This window comes from Acyrthosiphon pisum, chromosome A2, assembly GCF_005508785.2.
Source record: "Acyrthosiphon pisum isolate AL4f chromosome A2, pea_aphid_22Mar2018_4r6ur, whole genome shotgun sequence".
Taxonomy (NCBI): Eukaryota; Metazoa; Arthropoda; class Insecta; order Hemiptera; family Aphididae; genus Acyrthosiphon; species Acyrthosiphon pisum.
This window is the reverse complement of record NC_042495.1, coordinates 54,188,870-54,214,344: the sequence shown is the minus strand read 5'-3', so window position 1 is coordinate 54,214,344 and position 25,475 is coordinate 54,188,870. Positions and strand designations below refer to the sequence as shown.

At 28.9% G+C, this 25,475-nt stretch overlaps 6 protein-coding genes across 7 annotated transcripts in view; 5 read left to right on the top strand and 1 right to left on the bottom strand.

Annotated features, from left to right (window-relative positions):
• Window positions 1–7,979, top strand: LOC100162390 (THUMP domain-containing protein 1 homolog). Of its 2 annotated transcripts, XM_016804948.2 has the most exons (7): window positions 1–142; window positions 242–450; window positions 6,566–6,727; window positions 6,805–6,915; window positions 6,985–7,073; window positions 7,181–7,419; window positions 7,602–7,979. In XM_016804948.2, exons 2-7 carry the CDS (start codon window positions 280–282, stop codon window positions 7,730–7,732), a joined length of 903 nt encoding a protein of 300 aa, XP_016660437.1. In that variant the 5' UTR covers window positions 1–142; window positions 242–279; the 3' UTR covers window positions 7,733–7,979.
• LOC100573207 (UDP-N-acetylglucosamine transferase subunit ALG13 homolog) lies at window positions 3,945–4,844 on the top strand. Its single transcript, XM_016804959.2, has one exon. The coding sequence runs from the start codon at window positions 4,189–4,191 to the stop codon at window positions 4,678–4,680; it is 492 nt and encodes a 163-aa protein (XP_016660448.1). The 5' UTR covers window positions 3,945–4,188; the 3' UTR covers window positions 4,681–4,844.
• Window positions 7,064–10,034, bottom strand: LOC100160357 (transcription factor IIB-like). The gene is given in 3 exon segments (NM_001161964.2): window positions 7,064–7,389; window positions 9,033–9,326; window positions 9,399–10,034. Coding segments are annotated over 3 exon segments (597 nt in total). The 5' UTR covers window positions 9,675–10,034; the 3' UTR covers window positions 7,064–7,362.
• Window positions 10,035–10,268: 234 nt separating this feature from the next.
• LOC103309634 (double-stranded RNA-binding protein Staufen homolog 2) lies at window positions 10,269–19,371 on the top strand. Its single transcript, XM_029490599.1, is given in 13 exon segments — window positions 10,269–10,481; window positions 10,863–11,010; window positions 14,288–14,448; window positions 14,534–14,741; window positions 14,818–15,007; window positions 15,095–15,164; window positions 15,244–15,430; window positions 15,504–15,673; window positions 16,397–16,726; window positions 16,787–16,930; window positions 17,011–17,265; window positions 18,198–18,296; window positions 18,491–19,371. Coding segments are annotated over 12 exon segments (2,082 nt in total). The 5' UTR covers window positions 10,269–10,481; window positions 10,863–10,886; the 3' UTR covers window positions 18,635–19,371.
• Window positions 19,372–19,393: 22 nt separating this feature from the next.
• Window positions 19,394–23,499, top strand: LOC115034267. The gene is made up of 3 exons (XM_029490598.1): window positions 19,394–21,219; window positions 21,933–22,055; window positions 23,016–23,499. The coding sequence occupies exons 1-3, from the start codon at window positions 20,292–20,294 to the stop codon at window positions 23,165–23,167; spliced, it is 1,203 nt and encodes a 400-aa protein (XP_029346458.1). The 5' UTR covers window positions 19,394–20,291; the 3' UTR covers window positions 23,168–23,499.
• Window positions 23,500–24,013: 514 nt separating this feature from the next.
• Window positions 24,014–25,475, top strand: part of LOC100573573 — an 8,138-nt gene continuing 6,676 nt past the window's right edge. The window contains exon 1 of the mRNA XM_029490484.1: window positions 24,014–24,932. Within this exon, the coding sequence (XP_029346344.1) occupies window positions 24,849–24,932 (84 nt within the window). The 5' untranslated portion in view covers window positions 24,014–24,848. The remainder of the gene's footprint in view (window positions 24,933–25,475) is intronic.

Sequence of the window (25,475 nt, the reverse complement as noted above, 5' to 3'; positions counted from 1 at the left end):
AATTCGGCATTTCAGTATTTCACTTTTCATTATTTCAGGCTGAAGTTTCCAGCGTTTAGCACGTGTTTACGTCTTATATATTTGTATATCTATTACTTGCATATTGTAAAATTAATATATTCAATTTTTAAAAAAAGTGTAGGTTAGTCTACATAATTTATATATTATAATTACAAAACTTAAAATAGCTCAATATTATAAGTTATTTAAAACATTTGTCGATATTTGTTGTTTGAACCAGTTATATAGTATACAAAAAATAGTATTTTTATTGAAATAATGGCAGCTCGTCCGGTCAAATCATACGGTAAAAAAAAGTACAATTTTAAGGACAATCGTTTTAAACTTCTGCCAGACATGAAAGGATTTTTATGCACTTGCAATTACGGTGAAAAAGACTGTCAGAAGGAAGCGATAAATTTGTTGAGAGAATACAGCGAAGAAAAATACGTAAGTTTGTGGAATTAAAATCTATTTGTAGATATCGTAATTCACATTTTATGCTGATATTTTTGATAACCATCATTATAATTTATAACAATTAATCTAAAAATTACCAAAAGAGCAAAGATTCGGGAATTTGTTTTCTCATATAATATTTATTTATTTATTCATTGATTACACATTCACACCTATTTGTATACCTACAATAATTTAATTCATAGTTGTGTATTTTAGAAGTTTTTAATTTTTAAACATATCATAGAATGCTATTTTTATTCACTTATTACTAATTGTACTAATTGGTAATGTATCTATAATTAGTTAGTAAAAATAAAAAAAAATTAATAATGAAATTGTAAGATAGTTGAATTGTATTACACCAGGTTAGGTTAGGTAGGTTAGGTGTTAGTACGTTGTTTTCTGAGTCTTTATATCAACTGGTCTTATACCTAGTTTTATAGATGCTAGTTGCTAATTACTATTAATAATTTTAATCGAGGTTTAATCATTGATGCAATTATAGTGACAAAATGTACTATGTAGTATGTAAAACCGGAAGGAAGGCTAAAAAAATTTGTTCTTACTATTGGAGACACGTTTTTAAGATGTTACATTATTTATAGTCTACAGAATTGTGAATATCACCGTGAAACACGTCTTACAAAAATTATTTTTCAGGTACACGATTTTAGATACTATCCTTAATCGTGGGTAGGTAGTAGATTGTAGATACCTACCAACAAATACATTGTTATCGGTTTTTTATTTCAAAATAACAGTATTACGTATTTATAACAATAAATAATAATAATAATAGTTTTTAATAAATAGTAAACAATTTAGCCTTGTTTATTTTACTTGCTGCGCTGGACGCTGGTATAGGTATATTTAAATATTTTATATTTTAATTTTTAATTTTTAAGCATGTTTTCTGGGAACTTTGTCTAGTTTTACACGATAGTTAGTGCCCTAGGCGTGCAGAATTATCGGCCGTGTACTCGTCTTTACTGTTTACCTTACGTACGTTTGAAATATTGTTGACAAAAATGTCGCGACTGAATTTACGATCAACTATTTTGTTGCCTTGCTTTTGCTGAAACGATATACATTGATTACAATATTAATAAAAGCACAATATTTAAAAATTCAAGTCGAATATTATTTTAATTTGGTTTTTGAGAAAATCTGAGAAATTGTCAAAAACATTTAACAATTTACAGAACTAGTAGTTTTGAGGATACCTACGCCATATTTAAATTTTTCTTTAGAGGACGCTACACGGCCATATTTTTTTGTTGTCTTCGTCTTATAAGTGCGTAACAGAAAAATTTACGCTCAGGAGAACGCATTTAGCTCCGTTAGTTTAAAATTGGAGTGAATCGATATATTATGAAACTTGATGGTAAGTACATTATCTGTGTTTGTATTTGGGTTTTTTACGATCGTTCAATTTTTTAGTGAGATATGCGTAGGTATATAACAGGGGTGGCCAAACTTTTTTTGATTAAGATCTACTGAAGGTATATTTTTTCTTTTAGGATCGACTAATGTAAAAAAAAATATTTAATATTAATAATAGACATACTTATATAAATAATACAATTAAAGTGTTAAGTTATCTAAAATGAGTGTTTCACATGAAATTTCTAAATAATTTTAAAATGTATTAACATTTTACTGTTGATTTAAAAGCGTGTCGTTGCATATATCATGGCCAAAATGAAGACTCCGTGCTTAAGTCTAAACCTAACCTACTCAGCTTTTATAAATTCCATGTGAGAAAATGCCATTTCACAGTAACAGGTTAATCCGAAATATATGTATTTAATAAGTGAATCTACTAAATGACAAATGTCAAATGCATAAGAATAATTTATAAATTCTAACAAGGAGATCGACTTAGAAATCGTCCAAGATCGACCGTTTGGCCCTGGTATATAATATAGTGTAAATTAAAAATTCTCAAAACTCACTTAAAAACTGGATTATCGTTAAAAAAACCTACATACAAACATAGATATTGTTCTGACCAAGTTTCATGGTACTATTTGGTCGATTCACATTTTTAAACGTTATCTGCTGAGCTTAAATTTGCTATATACATGTATACATGTATACTTGGTAAGACAGAGACAACAAATATCCGTGTGGTGTCCTCTTAAAATGTATTTTAAACATTTTTTTCCCTCCGCGCCAGCCGCTATGGCAGGGATGGCGAACCTTTTGATAACTGCGTGTCAAATCAAAATGTTTGGTTTGATTTTATTTGCCTCGCGTGTCAGAAACTTTGCAGACCTTTTTTTTTTAGTCGTCATGTAAGGCATCCGAAACTATCTGTTATCTGTTGACTGTTCTGTTGTACCTATGTTTATACGTAAACGCGAAAAACGAATTTATTGATAATCTAATCTAATCGTTTAGGAGCTTAGGAAATTATCAATTATTTTTTTGGAAAGTGAAGTAAAAATTATGAATTATGTTTGAAATTGGCGTGTCATTGAAATAATGCAAGTGTGTCACTCCGTGACACGCGTGACATAGGTTCGCCATCCCTGCGCTATGGCATGGCAAAATAACACTTTTATTGCTTACTATTTAAGCTCTCAAACAACACGTCATTACCCAGACAGCAATTTTTTGTTTAATAATATTATTATAACATTATAATAACGAATAATATTAGTATAACGTTATTATAATATTATCATTACAAAATGCTGTCTGGGTAACAACATAAAAAAACACGAATTATATACAGATTATCCATACTTGTCTTATTATATAAATATATTTTCATCCACCGCAAATATTTTTCATAGACCTTAATATTATAATATTATGTTTATTATGGTCTATGATATTATTATATTTACACATTAGCTATATTTATGATTATATTGTAATCGGTCAATAGAATATTTACTATGTGGTGTACAATGTACTCTTCTGTTACTAAATTATTGATAATCTATAATTCTGTTAGTAATATTATATAGGGATTTAAATTATATCATTTTATTATCAGAAAAGATATATCAACGAATACCAAAATATTTTTATTATTAAACTGAATTTAATTCAGATTTCAGTTTAATATGTAATTTCAATCTTGTATTTTATGACTAAGTACCCTCAATAGTCAATAATTTCTAACACTTTGCGAACCATCGTTAACCAATGAGATATTATCACTTTTAGTTGATACTAAATACAACGATTAAAGATATACAGGTGTCAGGTTACTCAACGAAACTTATTTTTTGGTGTGCTTAAAATTAACGATCTTGTCATAGCAAGAATAACAGTTAGCGCTTTTGCATTATAGTGATTTCTCTTGGTATTACAAAATATATCAATATAGATATACAATATTATGTATTGGAGCGCTAGTAGTTATTCTCACATAGTTGATCAGCTGTTAAAAATCAACGTTTGAGCGCACCACTTTTGTTGTATATGTACATAGGGTCGTTGATAAATATGTATATCTTAAATCTTTTTTAATCGTGCTAAATACTAAATAGCATGATAAATTCAGTTTATATTTTACTTTACAAGTAAATTCATAATTATTTTTAAACTAATGTAGTAACGATGCCTCAATAAAACCTTATACAATACAATATTACCTAATATACAACTTTTGTGTATGTGTTATTTTAAATATGCAAAAAGTCCTTTTTCTATACTGAATCGATTGCTTATTACTTTGTGACATTTTATTTACCATCTGAAAATAACAAAATGTCTACTAAATCAGTATTTGTCACTGTCGGTACCACTAAATTTAATAAACTAATTGATTCTGTCACTGACCGTCGTACCCTTGAAGCTCTAAAACGTAATGGCTATACATCAATGACTCTTCAAGTGGGAAACGGTACATTTACTCTTGAACCTTCTGATGTAATGGAAATCTCAAGTTATACATTTAAGCCGGATATTGGGACTGATATGATAAATAGCGATCTAGTAATAAGTCACGGAGGAGCTGGTTCCATAATGCAAGCATTAGACTATGGTAAACCTTTGTTGGTGGTAGTTAATGAAAAGTTAATGGACAACCATCAATACGAATTGGCAGAAAAATTATGTGAAGAAAACCGATTATATTATACAACTTGTGAAAATTTATGTAATTGTATTGAAAATTTAGATTTCAGCTTATTAAATTCAGTAAAAATTGATAATTCAAAAAAAATATGTAAACAAATTGAATGTTATTTAAAAATATAAACATATTGTGTTGTACTTTGTTAATATTTTTATAGATTTAATCCCAATTTAATAATTGAAACAATACATGCATCATATTTAACCATATTATTATGTTAATTATGTTATATTATTAATTCCTTGAAAATATAAATTAAATTTGGCTTTGCTTATTCATGTATAAATAATTTTTTGTTGCTTTTTTCCAAGTTATATTCTATTCATTCTTAACAAAAAATCCAAATCAATTTTTGAATTGTTGATATTTTAATTTTGTATTAAAAAATAATACTGAAATTAAGATGGGATTTTTGTCAACAATTATGTAAATGGTGTGAAAATAAACTTTTAAAAATATAAGTAGATAAAAATGTGCTCTAAACTTACCTAACCTAACCTTCACTAGATGTAAAAATCCATTTATGTATAATTACTCGATTGACAATCATAATATTGAAATGGTTTCCTCCATTAAATATTTGGATATAATTTTGTCTGCTGGATGTTAGGGTTTGTTAGACGTCTTTGCTATTATTTTAAAAATATCCAATGGCTTAATACTTACCTTATACTGATATCAAGTACACTTAAATCCACAGTACCGGTCCATAATTTGAATTCTATCTCAACTTAACCATATACACCATATAGATAATGTGCAGTCTTATTTCTTAAGATATTTATTTTATAAGTTTGGGATAGATTGCCCGAAAAAAGAACTAGGTATGACATTAGGTCTACACATTTTCTTTTTGACATAAGTTTTGTGTCCTTCATCTTTAAAGTCTTTATAAATAACATATACTGTCCACAGATACTTGCAAACATAGGTTGGTGAATAACCACTTTTTTACCTTGTCGAATTCCACTTTGAATCTTAATTATAATGAACCTATAAGTCAAATGCTTCAGCCGCGTAACAATCTAATTGATTTTGATTTCAACTTTGATTGTGAGTCTAAACATTGGCATTTAAGTTTAAACTTTTGAAATGTGTTAATAATTTTATTTGGTTATTTTTTTATTAAAAAACTTACATTTTTTCATTATATTCACAACTATATTTGTCATATTATAATATAATCTTTAGTTGATTATACCATAAGTGTTTCTTTGCATACTCAATTGCCTTCAGGCGTCAAATAAATAAACACAATAAAATATGCTTTAAGTAAACAGTTATTAAAATTTTTTTTTTAATGTATGGTTGATTTAAGCAATTCTCTGCTCTAAAAGTCTTATAATGCATAGACGATAGACATGCACCTAGATGATGTCAATATATACTCTTCGCTTCCAAGAAAAGACCCGTTTATATCCCCTTATTTTTGTCTTAACAAATTGACACTTAACTGCCATGTTACACGACATGTATTTATCCACACATCATACATATTTTTCCATGTTATTCCTAATTTGTACATACTATTTTATTTGAAAAAATATAATATAATATGTTTATTACCTCAAAAAATTGTAATTATTCCCACAATCTCACTGCTTTGTTTTTAATACATTATTGAAGCGCCATTAAAAAGTTAATAATTTTAAAACATGTTAATTTACAGTCGCCAGTAGTTACAAAATTGTATAATTTGAGAATGACAGGTGACTGCCGGTAGTCACATGGCAGTCAATGTGTTAAAGATTTACAACGTATTAGTTTGTTTTCATTGAGTAATCTCTGAAATGTATATTATATAAACAAATTCATAACTTCATAATCCTTATGCTGGTCAAAAAGTCTAATTAAACTTATATAAATAATTTTTTTAAGAACGGCCTAATTATTTTTGTGTGCTTAATTTTTTATATAGTTTATTCTACCAATGAGTTAGTAACCACTAACCAGTATGTATTATTTTTGATAAAAATCATGAAACTTCTTAAATTGACTTTGATTTAGAAACCATCTGAAGAGACTATTAGTACTGTAGAGGAATCTGCAGAAATCATGGACTCATTAGACACTGAATTGGAAAGCTTGTCCAGAAAAGATAATGCTGATTGGAAAAAATTCACTCCATCAGCTACAGGTGTTGGAAACTGTCTTTTTATCAGCACCACAGTAAGTAATTTATTAAATTAAACAATTAAACCAATATTGAATTAATGTTTTTCAAATAATTGCAAATTTAATGTTAGGTTGAAGATCCGTGTGAGCTTATGTATAAAATACTCGAAGACATTGAAAGAACCAAAGTGCAGAAGACAAAATTTCTTTTGCGTATGCTTCCAATTTTGGTTACTTGCAAAGTAATATAAAACCAAGATAATATGTTGTTATAGTATAATAAAACATTGTTTCTTTACTTGTGTTTATAGGCCAATATAACATCCATAACATCAGCCTGTACCATTATATTGCCTAAGTATTTTTCTACAGAACCAACAACATTTGCAATTATGTTCAAGTAAAAAATATATTTATATTTAAATCAAATTTTCCCACAAAAACCTTAAATAATATGGTTTAAATAATAATATTAATTTATATAAATTGAATAATGTGTTATTATAGTCACAGATATAACAATTCAGTGCCGCGTGATAAAGTTATCGAAGAATTGGCCAACCAAGTGGTTAGTTTTGGACCGCATACTGTGGATTTATCTGGTGGAGCTAAAATGACTATTATTGTTGAGGTGGTGAAGTCTGTTTGTTGTTTGTCAGTGGTTAGAGATTATGCTCGCTTCTGCAAGTTCAATCTACTCTCTGTCTGTGGTCGACCTGAAAAAAGAACAGCAGAAGGTGAAAATGGTAAACATTCAACATAAAAATATTTTATAAATAATAATTTTACAAGGAATATCATAAGAAATTAAATTTTTATTTTTATATATATTGTATTAATATTTAAACTTTCAATAAATAAATAATATATTACTATTAAATATTATTAAAGAAACAAATTAATGAAATAATCATTTATTGTTTTTAAGGTGATGTTGAAAAAAGTTCTTCGCCTAAAGTTAAGAAACAAGAGGAAAATGACCAAGTAAAAGAAAATAGTGAAGAGGAAAAAACAGAGAGCGAACCTGGGGAAGAAACTACTGAAATGTCTGAAAATTAAATAACTTCATTATTTATGTTCATTTACTTATTGAAAGGTATCAATAAGCTAATTTTGTTAATTAATGTCAAATCTAAATTTTTTTTTTCTATTATTTATTTTGTATGGTTAAATAATATTTTCAAAAATTAAAAAGTAAACAGATTAATTATAATTAAAAAGTATATAAGTAATACATTATTATTTCACAAAGTTATTTTCAGTAAATATATTCACTTTATTCTAGTGTATTGGACACTGCTTTATATATTGTTTTGTACTATGTATGTTGTCTTTAACCAATATTCTTACATTTAAAGATGTCATGTCATATAGTCTGTTAGGTTAAGTTAAATAACAAGTTAAGAAGGCTTTAGTCAGTCATAGGTATTAATGATGACATTAAAATAACTTGTAAGTTTGTGCAAAGTAAACAAACATTAATATGACGTGTAAGTTTATTCTGTAATAATTTTTGGTCGATATTGTCTAGAAATGCCTAGAATTATAACGATAAGCCCGCATAATACCGTCCAGTAGGTCGGTTGTTATTTATATTCGCTATCAATTATTACGTGTGTGCAGGCATTGGCAAAGATATTAAATTAAATAAACTGTTTTCAATTTAAAAGTATCTTTCCTGCCTACCGCTGACTCTAAAAAGTAAAATAGAAAAAAGTGTGTACCTAAACATATTGGTTCACAAACAAGGTATTATTTTAAAAATATAATTTACCCAAAGTGAAACGTATTAATTTTTGGTGTCTGAAAGGTGTACCTTAACCTGTTTTCCCAGTCGTTCTCTCAATTTTTGAGAGTTTGACATTGACAATATTTATGTTATAATTTTTATTAATTTTTTTTTTTTGCATTTAACAGATAATAAAATAGTTTCTGGTGTCTTTTGCATGCCTGTCCCCTGATCACTGAGCAATTTTTATTTTTTCATTTTCTTTGTTACTCTTTGTCACTTCACAATAAATAGTTGTATTTTTAAAAAATTATCCATTACTAATATGCAATTAATAATATATTGTCAATTAGTTTCATAGAATTATTACTGTGTAATTATTACTAGTAGTAAAAAACATTGATCAGCAGAAAATATCTACATGATTAATTGAATATTAATTATAAGCAAAAAAAACTTTTTGGTTTCAATTTAGTTTGCAAAAAGAAGTCACGAGTTTTTTTAAATTACATATTTATTTTTAATTATTATTATTTTTTTTTTAATACAAATTATTTATTTTTAAAACTTTATTTTAATGTTAAATCCTGACTTGGTCTTTATATACCATCAATGTTAAAATGAACTTACTTTACTTTGAACAGGTAAAAATAATTTAAATTCTGCGGGTAATTCGTCTTCAGAATATAATCTATCACTAAAATAAACTCGTCTGACTCTGCAATTGGCATGCAACTGTACCCTCAATGTTTCTACATATCCGGTTCCGTAAGCACGTCTTGTGAAATCTGCTAGATTAAATTGTATCTGGTTCCAACCTTCGTCCAGACGCATGGGCATTGTACAAATAAATGGTTTAACTCGAGTTGTTGATTGATAATTACTGGCTCGAAATCTGCGTCTAATGTTCTTATCATCAAGAATCTATATAAGAATAAAATATAATACCTATATAGGTAAGTAGAAATATAATACAATTTTAATTTTATATCCCACCTGCACTTCAAAAGTAAAATATTTCTTCATATTTTTGACGATCATAATTAAATATGGTAATTTGATACCTAGAGTTTTGGTTTTTTCGGCCGGACATGTAATGTATGTTGTACTGATGTTCGTTCCTACAATGTCCAACACCAACGATTGGATATCATTGTCAGTAATGCGTTTGATATGTCCATTTCTAACAGTCTTATCCCAGAGCTGTAAGGGCTTGCTGCCAATGCTATAGAGTATAGATAGGAAACCACTTTGAAATGTATTTTTGAACATTTTACTGGATACACAGAACACGATATTATCACTTGCGGGAGAGAAGTAAAAAAAATAATAAATAGTTTGATCAATGTTTAGGCAAATAGGACATAACTGTTGCTAAGGCAACATTTCGATAATGTTCAAACACGCTTTGTCCCTAGAATAATACAAAACAAAGTGCAACAGCGAACTTGATACACTGTCACGAAACAATATTCAACTTGAACAAAAGATTGATTCTAAACGGCAAACGCCACCTGAGTCCTGATACTTTTTGATTTTCCTACACCTAAAATGTGCCGGTACTCGTTAACGGTTTAATGTAAAATTTGAGTTCTACAATGTAGCAATCGCCAATCATGAGTTGAGATATAGACAGGTAATTATGTTTTTTATTTTATTTGGAAATGCCGACAGTGATAGTATGTTATAACCACAGATATTTATTGTATAATATTATACATATCTGTGGTTATAAATGATAATATACATAGACATTACATTATGTCTATGGTTGTAACCTTAAGTGTACCTAGGTCGTGGTAACTCATCCGGTGTTGATTTTTCTTTCTTATCTATTGTTAACGAACGCCTACGCGGTTTCGCTGCAGAATCGAACAGTCACTATTTACTATAGTCGCCACTTAACGCTCGTCAGTCGTCAGTCGTTAGACTCGTACAGTCATACAGCTGCTCTGGTCCGTCGTCGCCTATCGTCCGTTGCGGGTCCGTCGTTCAGTTGAATCTCGACCGCGGGTGTTTGATCCTGCTGTGACCCTTTGCGGTTGACACCAATCTGTTTTTCGTCGACGTCCGTGGTAGGTAAGTGTGAAAACCGTTAATGGGCGCACCTCGCCAATACACGGAGTCGCGTCGCAGGATACGCGGCGGACACGAAGTAGGGCAGTGCCCCGCCGTGTGCTACTTACCGCGCGTAACAGGTCCGAGCCATACGGAGTTCTAATAGCAAACAAAACGAACATTTTTTTTTTGTTTTTGCCCCCGTTCACCCCCCGGACCTATAATTAATGTTACCAGTGGCGTACATTCAATAAGGGTTTTAGGTGTTCAAACCCTTTGAATTTTTCACGCCGAAAATGTTTTATAGAACATATTATATATTACGTATCTTTGCATCCTTTCGATATTTCTGTGTATGCCACTGATTGTAATGACAAGTATTATGAGTTTTTCTCTGTGTAGGCTTAGCGGATTAGTGACAAGACGATGAAACGGTTAGTAGTGATTATTCATGTCCTACTGGCTGCTAGCTCTAACGGTTTGGTGTACAAAGACTTAATTGATTTAGAAGAGCTTACAGATATTTTTGATTTGTCAGACTGCGTCAAAGGTAATTTTCTATGACCATTCTTGGTTCTTCTGTATGTGTCTGCTGAGCTAAACGGCATTTGAAATAACGGGAACAATTTTTTCAGTTGAACAATTGTGTGTTCAATTTTGCTTGTATATTTTATACTATCTCTTTTTTTTTATTGAACCATTCTTTAAGTAATGTTTTACAGTATTTATGATTCAATAACATTTTAAGTTTATTGATTTTCAAATTTAATGCTTCTTCATATTACTTATCTTCATAATTTTTAATTTTACCCCATGTAAACCAAAAATCTATTTATATTTTTGTTAAAAAATCATTGAATAATTAGGAACAGTGAATGGTTCAATATCAAAAAAATGTCCTTGTATTTTGTGGTTTTAAATGTAAGTACTGCGGGAAATTTCATCTGTTTTTATGTTAAATGTTCTTATATTGATTTATATCTTAAATGTTGTGCGCAAGTTTTACAAAATGTATCTGAACATTGGTTAAGTACCTATTCACCTATTTTGCTTTTAATGATCTGGTCAGTTTATCGAGCATATATTTTGTAAACTTTACCATTCACATCATTCAAATACTATTAGGTATATACCTAATACTAGTTTTGTATTAATTTTATACCCATCTGATAAGGGTGCTACAATGCTTATGCTTGATATATTCTAACATATGAGGGAGGGTGTAACAATATTGTAGCCAAATATGTATAAAAAGTAAAAACCATTAGGTTTAAGGTTTAAAAAAACCTTTTAATAATTGAAAATTTGTAAAATTATAGGTATATTATAGGTGTAACTAATTTGAATACCTACCTACCTACCTACATCTGTATACTTTAAACAGTTGTAATTTAGGGAAGATATACCTAATTAATTAAATTTAATTTATAATATTCAATAATTAATGTAAACATGTTACATGTAACTACATATTATATTGTATAGTATAAACTAGAATCTAAATAATATAAATTTAATTTGCGTTTAATATTTTAACACGGTGTTAATTTATCAACTGTTTTATATTATTTATCATTAAAAAAATTCTTTATTCATTGTTAAATGTAAATGTACCTAATTATAAGTTGTTATTTCCGTCAACCATATTGTGAAATTGTTGGTATTTTGACATTAGCTTGTTGTTAACCAAATAGATACTAATACACTATTCCTTTATAATTTTAATGTTTTCACATTCACTATCTGAAAAGATTGGAAGAATAATAAATTATATTAGTATTGATTAATTTTAATTTTCCCATTGATCCCTTTAAATCGATTACTATGGATTTTTGTATCTGTAGGTATGTAGTAAATATTCAGTATTCATAAAATTCTGTATGTCCTAATATACCTATCTTTTGACTTGGTAACAATAATTTTCTAAAATCTTACAAAAACCATATAGGTACTATGGTAAAATATTGACAATCTTGAATTTATGACTTACCTAATAATATTCAATTTTATAGGTTTCATAATTCAACAATCAGTCAAATAATTTATTTTATTTTATTATTTTGTGGTTCATTATTTGATTTTGATATTAATCTTTGACAAATATAATGCGAAATTTGTCCATTTTATTTTAAAGATTAACTTGATAACCTCTTTATTGTAATTTTGAATAATATTTTACTTTAATCTAATCAATGCTATTGTGTATTAGTGCAACACAAATGACAAATTCGCTAGACTAAACTGGTGTGAAAAATAATGCACTGAGATATTTGGCCCATATCGTTTGCATAGTTCAATGTGGGATAATTTTAAACCGGTCTAGTGTAGCGAATTTGTGAATATAGTGCTATGCATTTTGTATTACTGCCAGAGTTAGATTTTGAAATTATGACCTGATTTGTATATTGGAATTGTAGATCTAGATATGTGAATGGTCCGAACAGATTGAAATTATTAATTTAGTCAGAATGAATGGTTTTTAATACGGTTTTATTCTAGATAAAAAATGTAATTCTGCTCAACCCAGATTGAGTGAATAGCAGAGGTACATCTATGTATTATGATTTTATTTTTGTACCTTGTCTTGTACATTCAATATATTTTTCCAGTATAATTCAGAAATGGATGGTTGTATAAAAAATAAGTTAAGATAAATAATGATTTTGAGTTAACATTTAATTAAATCAACAGATGTTGTATTTATGAGGATGCTATACCAATATTTACTGTATTGACATATTGTTTTCTCCTTACAGACTTTATTCTATACTTTTCATCATACCTAAAGAATAGAGAAACATCATAAATAATTATCAAACTCAAAGCTATAAGACATTAAATACTAAAAATTGCCCTTCTATGATTGTAATCATATGAAAATATTTAAAAAAAAAAAAAATAATTTATATTAGATCATAGTACCTAACATGGAGTCATAAAAATAAATATATAAGTTCTACCTTTTAAATTTCATTGTTAGTTATTTTAATCTAATGTAAGCAAAATGCAAAATGCACTGTCATGGAAATATAGAGAAAAATGTTTTTTATATTGCGATTGGAGGAGATGGATACATAAAATACCAGTAACATTGTGTATACATCTGTAGCATTTCTGCTTAAATTATATTAGTCATTTAACATCACTAACAATTAATTATTTATTGTTGATACATTTGTATTTTATTGCTTTATTGCTTGATTTTAATGATTCAGCTAATATCTAGATTCATTGTTTAATATTATAGGTAGATTACTAATAAACTAATATCCAATTAATTATCAAATAGTATTGGCGAACAAATAAAAACTTATTTTATATATACAATTATCAAACATTTATATCACTAAAAAATAGTAAAAATAAGATATTGGGATTATAAAATATGAATAGTGTAATATGTAAAAAAGAAAACAATTAAAAAATAAATTGAATAGAATTATTTTATTAAAAATAATTATTTATGATAATTACTAATGATGAACCTTACTTTTAGTAAATATGTAGACAAAATTGAAAATAATAAAGAAATACAAATTAAGGGGGGGTAATATAAAAAAAGGTATTTATTTTTCTATGATAAGTACCTAGTCTATGTTTAAATTGTATTTAGGAAATTATAGATAAGTAGACAAACCTACTATTAACTACTTATGTTTATTGAAATTATTTTATTTAAACTTTTGATTTTATAATATCTTTTTAATAGTATAAATAAGTAAATACGTAATAATGAATTCTTAAATGCTATTTTATGCATCCATATTTGTGTAATATTTTTACTATCTAAATAATGTATGTTTTATAACCATATTATACTTTTACAGGCTATCTGATGGCTGGTGCAATAGTACTAAATTCAGATAGAAATGCATATTCACAATTGAATTCATTGTTACAAAATGATTATTCAGCTGAAAATAGTACATCTATTGATAAAGACAAAACCCCTATGTGTCTTGTAAATGAGTTAGCAAGATTTAATAAGGTATCAGTTCTTTATTTAAAAGCGTCTACATTTTTTGAGTCTTAGTATAAATTAATAATTTAATATTTATATGAATTCTAAACAGATCAAGCATCAATACAAGCTAACTAATGAACAAGGACCACCACACAAAAAAAAATTTACCGTTACTTTGCAGTTAGGTAATGAAGAATACAATGCAGATGCAATGAGTATTAAAAAAGCTCAACATGCTGCGGCTGCACTTGCTTTATCAAAAACTAGTTACAACCAACCACAAACTAAAATGAAATTAAAAGCTTCTGGTCATTATAGTAATACAAATTACACTGTTAGAAATAGTGTTTATAAAATAACTTAACATTTAAATGTTCATTTTTTTATTTATAGATAATATCACTCCAACTGTAGAGCTAAATGCATTGGCAATGAAACGTGGAGAGCAAACAGTTTATACAGTGGTTGAAACACCTCAATATTTACCAACACCACAACCACCCAACCAGTTTAATAATTTCAGACCTGAAATGTATACTCACACAAGAACAACGGGACCTTATAACAACTTCAATAATATAGTGTAAAGATGGATTTTGATTAGACACAATATTTTTAAATTTGGTAAATGCACATAAAAATCATTTTAAATGCTTCTGATTTCTTACAGTACTAGAGGCGGACCACGATGTATGCCATATGTACCAAATTTTTATAACACACGTTTCAATGTTTCGCAGGTTATTTTTGTTATTAAAATTATAATTATCTTTATCATAAACAAATATATTATTTTTTATTTTCATAATATTATTATAGGTTCCTCCGCCAAATAACTATATTAAGCCTGAAGTCAAACCTGTAGGCATTTATAAGGTTAAGCTTCAAATTGGTAAACATGAGTTTATTGGTCATGGTAATACAAATCAAGCAGCAAGACATGATGCTGCATTAAAAGCCTTAACACAAATTAAAAATGAAAGAAAAAAATGAAAACATCAAAGAAGTTTTAAAATGTATATTTAAAAAGTAATTTATACTTTTATGTTTATTAAACATTTTTATCATTATTTTAATAGCGGGTGATTCAAAATCAGTGATTTCACAAGTTTATGAAGTAGCTCTCAAAATGAAGTTACCTATCAAATTTGAAGTTTTAAAAGAAGATGGACTACCACACATGAAAACTTATATTACTAAATGTACAGTCGGAACTTACAATGCCACTGGTGAAGGGAATGGAAAAAAAGTAATATTTTTGTTCTTGAAATTATTTTATTTACCTAAATCAACAATATATTCTTACAAATTTCTTCTTAAATATAAATATTATTAAAGAAATCAATATAAATATTATAATATGTAAATATAAATTTAATATAATACTAGCTGGGGTTACACGATCTTTGCCCAAGCTGTCATTCGATTATCTGTGTTTTTTTTATTGTTAAACTTGCATTCACATTTACAATAAATAAATCTCAAGAACTAATATTAAAAACCACAGGACTTCTGTTTTACACCGTTTTCGACCATAGTTATATGTGGCATGTTCAAGAGGGGATGATCCAAAAAATCTTAACATACATTGTTAAAATGGCAGAACTATGAATTAATAAACCGTGAACCGTTATAATAAAAACAATAATATGATGTATATTTTTTTATAGAAGTAATTTGCGTTAAATTATTAATAGTATTAAACTTTTACTTAAAATTGATCAATTATAAACATTATTATATTTCATTGTTTTTTATTTATTCTTAATCGTAAGTTCTCTAATATTCTCTGGCTGAATATGTATGTTGAATTTCAAGTGAATCGGACGGGTAGTTTTCAAGATTAAGAGTGCGGGAAAAAGCGACATTCATTTTTATTTATATAGATTTATTATATAGATAGATTACTGCTAAATACTATAATTTATTATGCATGCATATTTAGAGAAATTATAGTTATAATGTATCATAGATTTCAAAACGACGAGCTGCAGAAAAAATGCTTCAAACTTTGAAAGAAGCAAATGAATCTCTTTTAGAAGATGATAATAGTTCTCCAACACTACCATTACCAACAAAAAATCGTTATAAGATGCCCAGGAAAAAAAATAAGAATCTAATCAAAGAAACAAAACCAAACTCGGAAAACATAGAACCTGTGGATGTTAGTTATAAAACGGAGGATACTGATCCAGTTGCTAAACTTTATAAAATACAGGCAACAAAAAAAGAAAAAGAACCATTATATGTTCTTAAGGAAGATATCATACACACAAATCGCAAAAAAGAATTTATTTTTGAAGTACGTACTTTCTTAGTAAAAACTTTTAGTTCATAATTATCTATGTTGTATTGATTTTAGGTTTCAGTTGGACAAAATTCTGCATTGGGCAAAGGACCTAATAAGAAAGATGCTAAACGTAATGCAGCTGAAAATCTATTAGTGGAAATGGGTTACGAAAGTGAACTTAAAAGACGTTCTATTAAAAATAATGATTTACCTTTGGTAAATTCTAATGCTATGATGACTTATGATTAATAAAATAGATAATAAATAATTACTAATTTTAAATTGGCTCATTTTAGGCAAGTCATGAAAATAAAGCAAATATTGACAGTCCGAGAAAAAATGGACGGCAAATTGCTCCTGGTGTTTTACTTGTATCACCTGAAACATCAATAACCAATAAACCTAGTCAAGGAAATGATGGAGTTCCTTTGGTGTCAGTCGCTAGTAACATGGCCAATGATTTCTCAGTTATTAATTTTCAGCCAACTAAACAGTTGGATTACTTTTCACAAATGTTAGGTTTTAAAGTGCAGTATTCCGAGTTCCCAAAGGTTAGTATTTAATTAAAATGTATGTCTATATTTTTCTCATGAATGTAGGTAGCCATTGATTATAATATTTCATAATAAATTCATTCTATACAATTGGCTGATAAGAATGAGAATACAATAAATATGAGTTTTCTACCTATTGTATATTTGTAAACATCAATTTAGTATAATTACATAGTTTCTAAATTTAATCTGTCAACATTTATAACACGTCTATGATCTGAACTTAATTTAGATTTATAAACGTGCTATTTTAGTACTTTTTATCATGCATTCTACCCCAAAAAATGATCCCAGGGAAAGATGATAATTAAAACGTAAAAAAATTATCATTGTAAAACCAATGCATTCCTTATTTTGTTCCGAATCTAAAATAATAAATGTTAATAATAAACATCCAATATTGAACATAAAATAATTTGTATAATTATTTAAAATGTATATAGGTCAATTAGAAAAAATATTTAAGAAATACTTTTATTAATCTACAATAGCTTTGATAATCTAAGTCTTATGACAGCATAGAAAATACAATTAAAGACATACTGACAAAAATATATGATTGTTACCATGCATAATAGGTTGCATTTATAAAATTAATAATTAATTGTTGTAACTATAAAAAATAATTAGGTTTTTAACCATTTAAACTGTTAAATAAGTACATTTATTTTTAATCTTAAAATATCAACATTTGAACAATTAATATTTTAACCTGTATTATGCCATTATCTAGTACTTTTACGAATATTATTTTATTAAAATAGTATAGACTTATTTAACTTATAAGCTATCTAATAAAGTGTACATTAGCGCTATTGGCTACTGCAGTAATATATTATCCCTGATTGTGACATGTGTGATATTGAACCTATTTTCTTATATAACTTCAAATTTTTTTTTTTAATCTTTTAATACTTATATCATTTTAGGGGAACCATAACGATTACCTGACATTAGTATCTCTTTCGACAATGCCCCCACAGATCTGCAAAGGATCTGGTTCTACTTTAGAAAATTCTCGTAACGCTGTAAGTATATCCTGGTTTTATTAATAAATATAACAAATTGTTTTATTAAGAAATTAAATGCTAATTTATCACTAATATTACTATTAATCATTACTCATAAATAATAGTAATATTAATATTTTAATATCCATAAATCTATTACGACAAAAAAATTACTCCAATATTAATTGATGATTTTGCTTCATGTTTTTTAGGCTGCATTGAATGCCATCAGTTCCTTGGTAAATCTTAATATACAAACAGGTCAGCAAGCAGAACCAACACAACAAGGACCTGTGAATGGATTTTCTATTCAGCAAAATCATTATAATAGTAATCCTATAACTAGGCTTAGTTAAACATACTCTTCTCTTGAATACATATTAGTTATGTTTATTTGTTTAGTTAACTGGTAAAAACGTAGTTTCCATGATATCTGTTAAATTTGTTATTTTAAAAAATATTGGTTTTAGTTGAGTTTTGATTTAAAAGAGTTAGTACTTTTAAAAATAATTTTTTAACCATATGACAATATATTTTAAAAATTTTTAAACTACGTTTTGGCCACTTAAGTAAAAATAATTTATATTGACTCAGACTTTTGAAACTTAATCTATTTTTGTGTTTTAATATAACACAATACAATTACTTTTCTGAGTATGTAATTTCTTTAATGTTTATAACTTAATGTCACATTATTAATATTTTTTTTTTATAAAATAAGAATTTTCATTTTTAACTTTATTTTCATGCTTATTTTTGTTACAACTCTCATTTTTAGTATAACGTGAATCATATTGATTTATCTATAAGTATTTCCATTATACTTTACTTTTTTTTAATTTTCTAGTAGGTGTAATGTTCCAAGTGTATTTTAAAATGCAAATTTGAATTATAACCACTACGGTTATTACTTATATGCATTTGTCTTTGAGTATTATATTTACTAAAAATAAGTACAATGATATTACATTTGTGTTTATTTTATTATTCATTATGGCTATTATGCTTGTATAATGTTTGTAAAATGTTAATTTCCTCTTTTTATTTTTTTAGTTTTGCTTTTAGTGAAAAATCATTAAAACATTTTTACAATTCAATATATTTTTATTTCTTATTTTACATTAAAAAATAGTATGTCCTTAACATTTGGCTATATATATTAGACTGAGTGGTTTCTAACACTTTTTTTAATATAGCCCGCTCAATTTTATCAAAAATGTTAACAGTAGGTACATAATATTTTATTTAAACTGGAGAAGTTGAATTGTTGCATAGTACGGGTTGAGTATGCTTCTTCATTGAGTGGGTGACACAACTATTTAAGTGTTGTATTACTTTTTATTTCAATGATCAATAAATCAATGCATACAAAAAACTTTTTTAAGTGGAAACGTTATGTGTGGAAGATCCTGTCTTGGTGTTTGAAAAATGTTTAAAAATATATAAAATTTAATATAAATGGGACTGGTCCATGGCCCATGGTCTGCCATATAGGATAGATGTATTTTATGAACTAAAGAAATAATATTTAATTTTAAATTGTTTTGGGTTTCAAGTTGGTGACTGCAGAACATTTTGAATTACAAACTAAAAAGATTTTTTATTTTTTTTTAAATAAATGCATTTATTAATGCAAATTAATTAATTTGTCATTGGTTCAAACTAAAAGTATTCTTCATATATAGTTACTGAAAACAAATACCAATAGATAATACTGAGTTGTATCAACACACATATTATATATACTCATAGGCGGAAATCCATTAAAATTTTAGGGGGGCTAACATTATTAACATCAATTCGATCCTATAAAACTAAAAAAGTAGTGGGCTTGGCGGACTTTTGGAGGGCTGACGACACTAGCTTTAACTTTTAAGTACCTAGATTAAGTGTAACCACGAATTAAGATATTGAAGGTATATCTTAATTCGTGGGTGTAACTGTGGTGTAAGATGCCGGTGCGGTGGTAAATTACAACTACATTATTAATAAATAACAACTATTTTGGTTATTATGGATACAACGAAATATATGTTTTTGTTTATGTTTTTCAACCACAGCATCCGTTTACCTAAAATGTTTTGGTTGAACCTATCGATATTAATCGTGACGACGGGTCAGTGGTGGGTTTACCGGGAAACAGTGTCGTCAGCGGCGGCAGTCGCCGGACATGATGAGCCGTACGACTACGGCTTCGGCAGCGCAGACAATGACCGATCGGATTTAAGGTACCTCCAAAAACAAATTGACAATATAATGACGGTCTCGTCCATCGGTCGACCGGCCGTCAGACACACACTTGGCGATGTGCCGAAAGCTACCACGTCGCGGTCCCGGCTGTCTGCCGGCTTTTTCAAACAGCACCGTCCGAATGCCATCGACAAAAATCACGCCGCGCGCCGTCGCTTCACGTACCGCCCGAAAGACGTCACCGTCGGCCGTGACGGTGCGGTAAACGCGAAAAACGTCACTAGCGACGACTACATCGACGACGGCGGTCCGAAGACCACGAAATCCACCGCCGCCGCACGAATCCTGTTCGGCACCGAAAACGAGTGCGTGTCAACCAACCCCGGGCGGGCTTGCGTGTGTTACATGACCGACTTTTTGGATCTGATCTGCCAAAGTTTGGATGAGGCGGTGGTGGCTGGTGACGACGACGAAGACGAGACAGCCGCTTTACGGTGTCGGTCGTTCAAGCCTGTCCCGGCTGCGTTTGTCATTTTTCCCGGTACTGTGGCTGGCGGGGACGGGACGAGTACGGCCACGACCGTTCCCGCGCTCGACTCAGCTGATGTGATGGTTGAGCGAAACGGTGGCAAACGCGGTGGCCGTGGCCGAGGTGGTGTCGGCGACGAAAAGGCTGTGGTAGCCGCCCCCGTGGGGAGGGAAATAGATTTTGACAAAATTGTAAGCTACCAACTGGAGAAGTCCTCGGACGGTAAGCAGTAAGCACAGATGGAATCTGTGTGCGTGTGTCAGAGAGGGAGAGTGGTGTAGTTAGTAGTTACACCCATAGGCTATAATATAACTCATATTAGCGCCCCCAAATCTTTGATAGCATCGTCGAATTTTTATTGACTATAATATTATGCCATAGGTATTTGGAATTTTGGATACAATTATTTCTAAGACCTTATCATTTTAATAATAATATTATCAGAACAATAATATTAATCATAATGTATTATGTTATAGATAAATGTTTATATTAAGACTAATGTGAAAGTGTATACAATTAAGGTGTATGCATGAAGGGGGGTTTAGGGGGCAAAGCCCTCCACTGATCACTTTAGTCGACATAAATGTAACACCCCCATAAATTTAACCCAAATTGCGCATATGGTTACACCTTTACATTAGAAGATATTGTTCCCCCCTAGTGATCTATGATCTATCGTATATTATCACACAATGTAATATATAATTTATTAATACTTATTAATTTATGTTACACTGGTTAAATATTGTGATCAGCATTGTCAAATTATTGTTCAGTCATACAAAGCTTATATTTAGCATACAGGAATACCACATAATTTACCCTTATTCCTTCCTCGTACTTTTCACAACTATAATATTTTAATTTTTTAGAGCCAATGGGCAATAAAGCTTTACTTGTATCTTTGTTTATACTAAACATCTATTACTTAGATCACTACGCAGTGCAATACGCTCTGGTCGGAAGCGATGCCAAAGTCCAATGTTTGATCAACGGCAACGGAACAAGAATGAATGCTTTCAAATGGGACTTTAAAAAGAGCAAAAATACAACGAGTAAATATATGTAAAACTATACAGCACAATTTGTTAAGAGGCTGTCAGCGCACTATTCGTTTTCTCTCTCTGGCTCACACGCAACATAGACAAAATGCATTTACGTAAAATCATTTTTTCTATGTGTTTAAGTAATCTTAGAGTAAAGTCACCCATTACAAAAAAGATAGAGAATAACACTTTTGAGGGAATGACATATCGATTTGTCTAAATATTGTCTCAAAACAATTTAAACATAATTTAAATGTACAACATTTTTTTATTTATTTTGAAAGTTGAATACAAAGTCAAATAATAATAAAATATAAAATCGATATATTATGTCATTCCCTCAAAAATATTATTCTCTACCTTTTTTTTAATAAGTGGCTTTACTCTAAGATTACTAATAAACGCGTAGAAAAAATGATTTTGCGTAAATGCATTTTGTCTATGTTGCGCATGGGCCAGAGAGAGAAAACGAATAGTGCGCAGACATCCTCTTAAACAATAATTGTTCTATCCTACTTAGACACTACCTATACTTACTAAACTGTTGGTAAGAAGTGTGACCTGCAGATATGCCTGCACATTAGGGGGATTTTCACGAAAATGTTTGAAGTACTATATAATAATATACCTATATAGGTATAGGTATTATAGGTATATATTTATTTATTTTATTTTTCAACCAAAATTCTTATTACTTATTTCGGTATTCAGATATTCATCAATAATTAACTTATTAATTATTTACTTATAAAAGTTAAAATGTTGTACTGTTAAAATTATATTTTATTCCTATTAAGTATTAGGTATATTTCAAATATTGTTTTTCTAATATTTGGAATATAAAAATAAAATGTGTTAATGTACATTACAATTGTATTTAATGTAAGTATCTATCGGTAATTATCGCTAGTATCACACTTTTAGGCAAAACAATTAGGTATATAACTATAAGTATTGTATTTTTTTCAGATTCTACAGTAACTGGCGCAGACACGAATATCTTATTGATATTGGGTTTGGAGCCCGGAGACAGCAATAATTACACTTGCATACCAACAATGGATGCGGTCGGGGGCACTAGAAATGGCACTTCCTACAAGCATTACGTTGTAGGTAAATAATATATATATCATAATATCATTAATATTATGTAACGGTGCTAAATGATAATAATGGTGATTATTATTATACTAATAATAATAAAACGAACGCGTGTCTTCACAGTTCACACTAACTGAGGCTCTACAGAGCACATATATTATAATATCTGCTCAAAAAACAATTTTATTACCTCTAAATTAGGTACATTTTTGTTATTTGTTACTATTTTTAGTTTTATAAATAATGTAAAAGGCAGTGTTTGTCAAGTTCCTCATAAAAAGGAATTAGTTCCGTTCCTCGTTCTTTTTTTTAAAAAAAGGAATTCGTTCTGTCCCTTGTTCTTTAAAAAAAAGAATTCGTTCCTTTGTCGTTCCATTGGAAAATTAACGAGTTCCTTTTTTAGTTCCAAATAAAATAAAAATTATTATTTAATCATTTATGTTTTTTTTTTCGTTATATGCATACTTCTTTAATTTTTATTTATAATATATAACTACAAGTAGGTACATATTTTATATGTTTATGAAATATATTATTATATATTTTGAGATTTTCTTCAAAATTAAATTTTTGGCTAATTAGCAATATACATTATACACATTAAGAAATATATCTTAATTTAAATATTTACATACTTATCTGTGTAAATTGTTGGAACTAGAAAGGAACGAACAATGTTGTCATTTTTCCTCAAAAAAAAGAGCTAGTTCATTTTCTCGTTCTTTTTTTATAAAAAGGAATTCGTTCATCGTGCCGTTCTTTAAAAAGGAATTCGTTCCAGGAATCTGTTCCTTTTGGAACTCTTTCCTTCCAAACACTGGTAAAAGTGTGTAATACTGTAATATTGTGTGACAGAAATATATTATGATAAAAGTTACTTCACAATTATTAGTAATTTACATCAGCTGTCAGATCTTTCTGTTACAGTGTTACGCCCTGCATATTATATACCTATATATCTGTACTGATGACATATAGTAGTTTATTGGTAATATATTTAAGTAACCCTCTACATATATGTATTAATTATTTAATTATTGTTATCTCTCAAAAAATGGGTTACTTATCTATATGCTTATGATAGTAGCCTTTGATACTAACTAGTAAGTATAAAATTATGTATAAGAATGCTAATTGTATTGAGATAAAAATGCAATATAGTAATGTAATGTAAATGTTAGCGACCAGTTTTTTTTTCAGTTTTATTTTGGACCGGTCAACAATTTTGTGTCCTCCCCTCTCAAAAACTGAAATGACGCCACTGATACCTACCACTATACCAGGGGGTTCAAGGGTTATTATTATGCCTACACTCAGATTTGACTGGTGGGTTGGGTGTGTAGATTATTATTTTCAACACACTAGAGAAAAATATACTGTGTGCCACTGCTAACAACAACGAAAAAGTAAAAAACTGTGATTAGAATCCTAATTCTTAATAATGAGTAGGTAATGTTGGTCATTAGTAATGAGTCATTACTAATGACTAACTTATATAGTTGTACATCGGAGGTGATATAGAAACATTGTAAAAACCCATCATCGTCAGTATACTAATAAAATATACCGTTTATATACATTTGTAAAGCCGTCAAAAAAGCCATTTACGAGATCCACGGTTTAGCGGTTTACAATACCCTCGGCGGCGGTGGTTGTACGCACGAAATAATTGTTTCTGTGCAAAATCAGTTGCCTATTTCCATGCGTACCGAACTGTGTCCCGAGGGATCGTCGCAGTACGCGTGCAACGTCATCGTCGAAAAACCAAAGTGTACCGAAGACAAAGTAACGCACTATATTTTATTATATACAGTATACGGTATACCCCTATACCAATTAGGTACCAGGCAGCGGTTGATTTGGGGGGGGGGCGCAGGGGGGGGAGTCCCCCTTCTTTTTAAATTTTTTTTCAGCGTACTCCTTCTATTTATTTGAAACGGAACGCTGGGAACCAAACATAAGCTAGTGAATTTGTAAATCGTGATTTCCTGATGCCAAATTTACTTAATAAGTACACAATATTTTATATTGTTATTATATTTTATTATAGCCTGTTAGTTCAATTAATATTATAAATTATAACAAAATAACTATAATCGTTATTTTTATTTTTATTTGTTTCTATTGTGATAACTGATAAACAAAGCGTTAGAAATTAAAATCACATTTTTAGCGGTTTTTTTGTAATTTGTCGGTGGTTTTTCCCGTGGCATTAAAGTACTATTGAGAAAATCGAAAAATGACCCCCCCCTATAAAAAGTGTTTTTCTTTCTATATGTATTTTTCGAATAAATTTTATATTGTTTTGGTGTGATAAGTTGATGGGTG

Coding starts and splice junctions, on each gene's coding strand:
- LOC100162390 (XM_016804948.2), top strand. CDS start 280: ATGGCAGCTCGTCCGGTCAAATCATACGGTAAAAAAAAGTACAATTTT. Junction 451..6,565: donor AATACAGCGAAGAAAAATAC/GTAAGTTTGTGG, acceptor ACTTTGATTTAG/AAACCATCTGAAGAGACTAT. Junction 6,728..6,804: donor GTCTTTTTATCAGCACCACA/GTAAGTAATTTA, acceptor ATTTAATGTTAG/GTTGAAGATCCGTGTGAGCT.
- LOC100573207 (XM_016804959.2), top strand. CDS start 4,189: ATGTCTACTAAATCAGTATTTGTCACTGTCGGTACCACTAAATTTAAT.
- LOC115034267 (XM_029490598.1), top strand. CDS start 20,292: ATGGATACAACGAAATATATGTTTTTGTTTATGTTTTTCAACCACAGC. Junction 21,220..21,932: donor ACTGGAGAAGTCCTCGGACG/GTAAGCAGTAAG, acceptor TCTATTACTTAG/ATCACTACGCAGTGCAATAC. Junction 22,056..23,015: donor AAAGAGCAAAAATACAACGA/GTAAATATATGT, acceptor TATTTTTTTCAG/ATTCTACAGTAACTGGCGCA.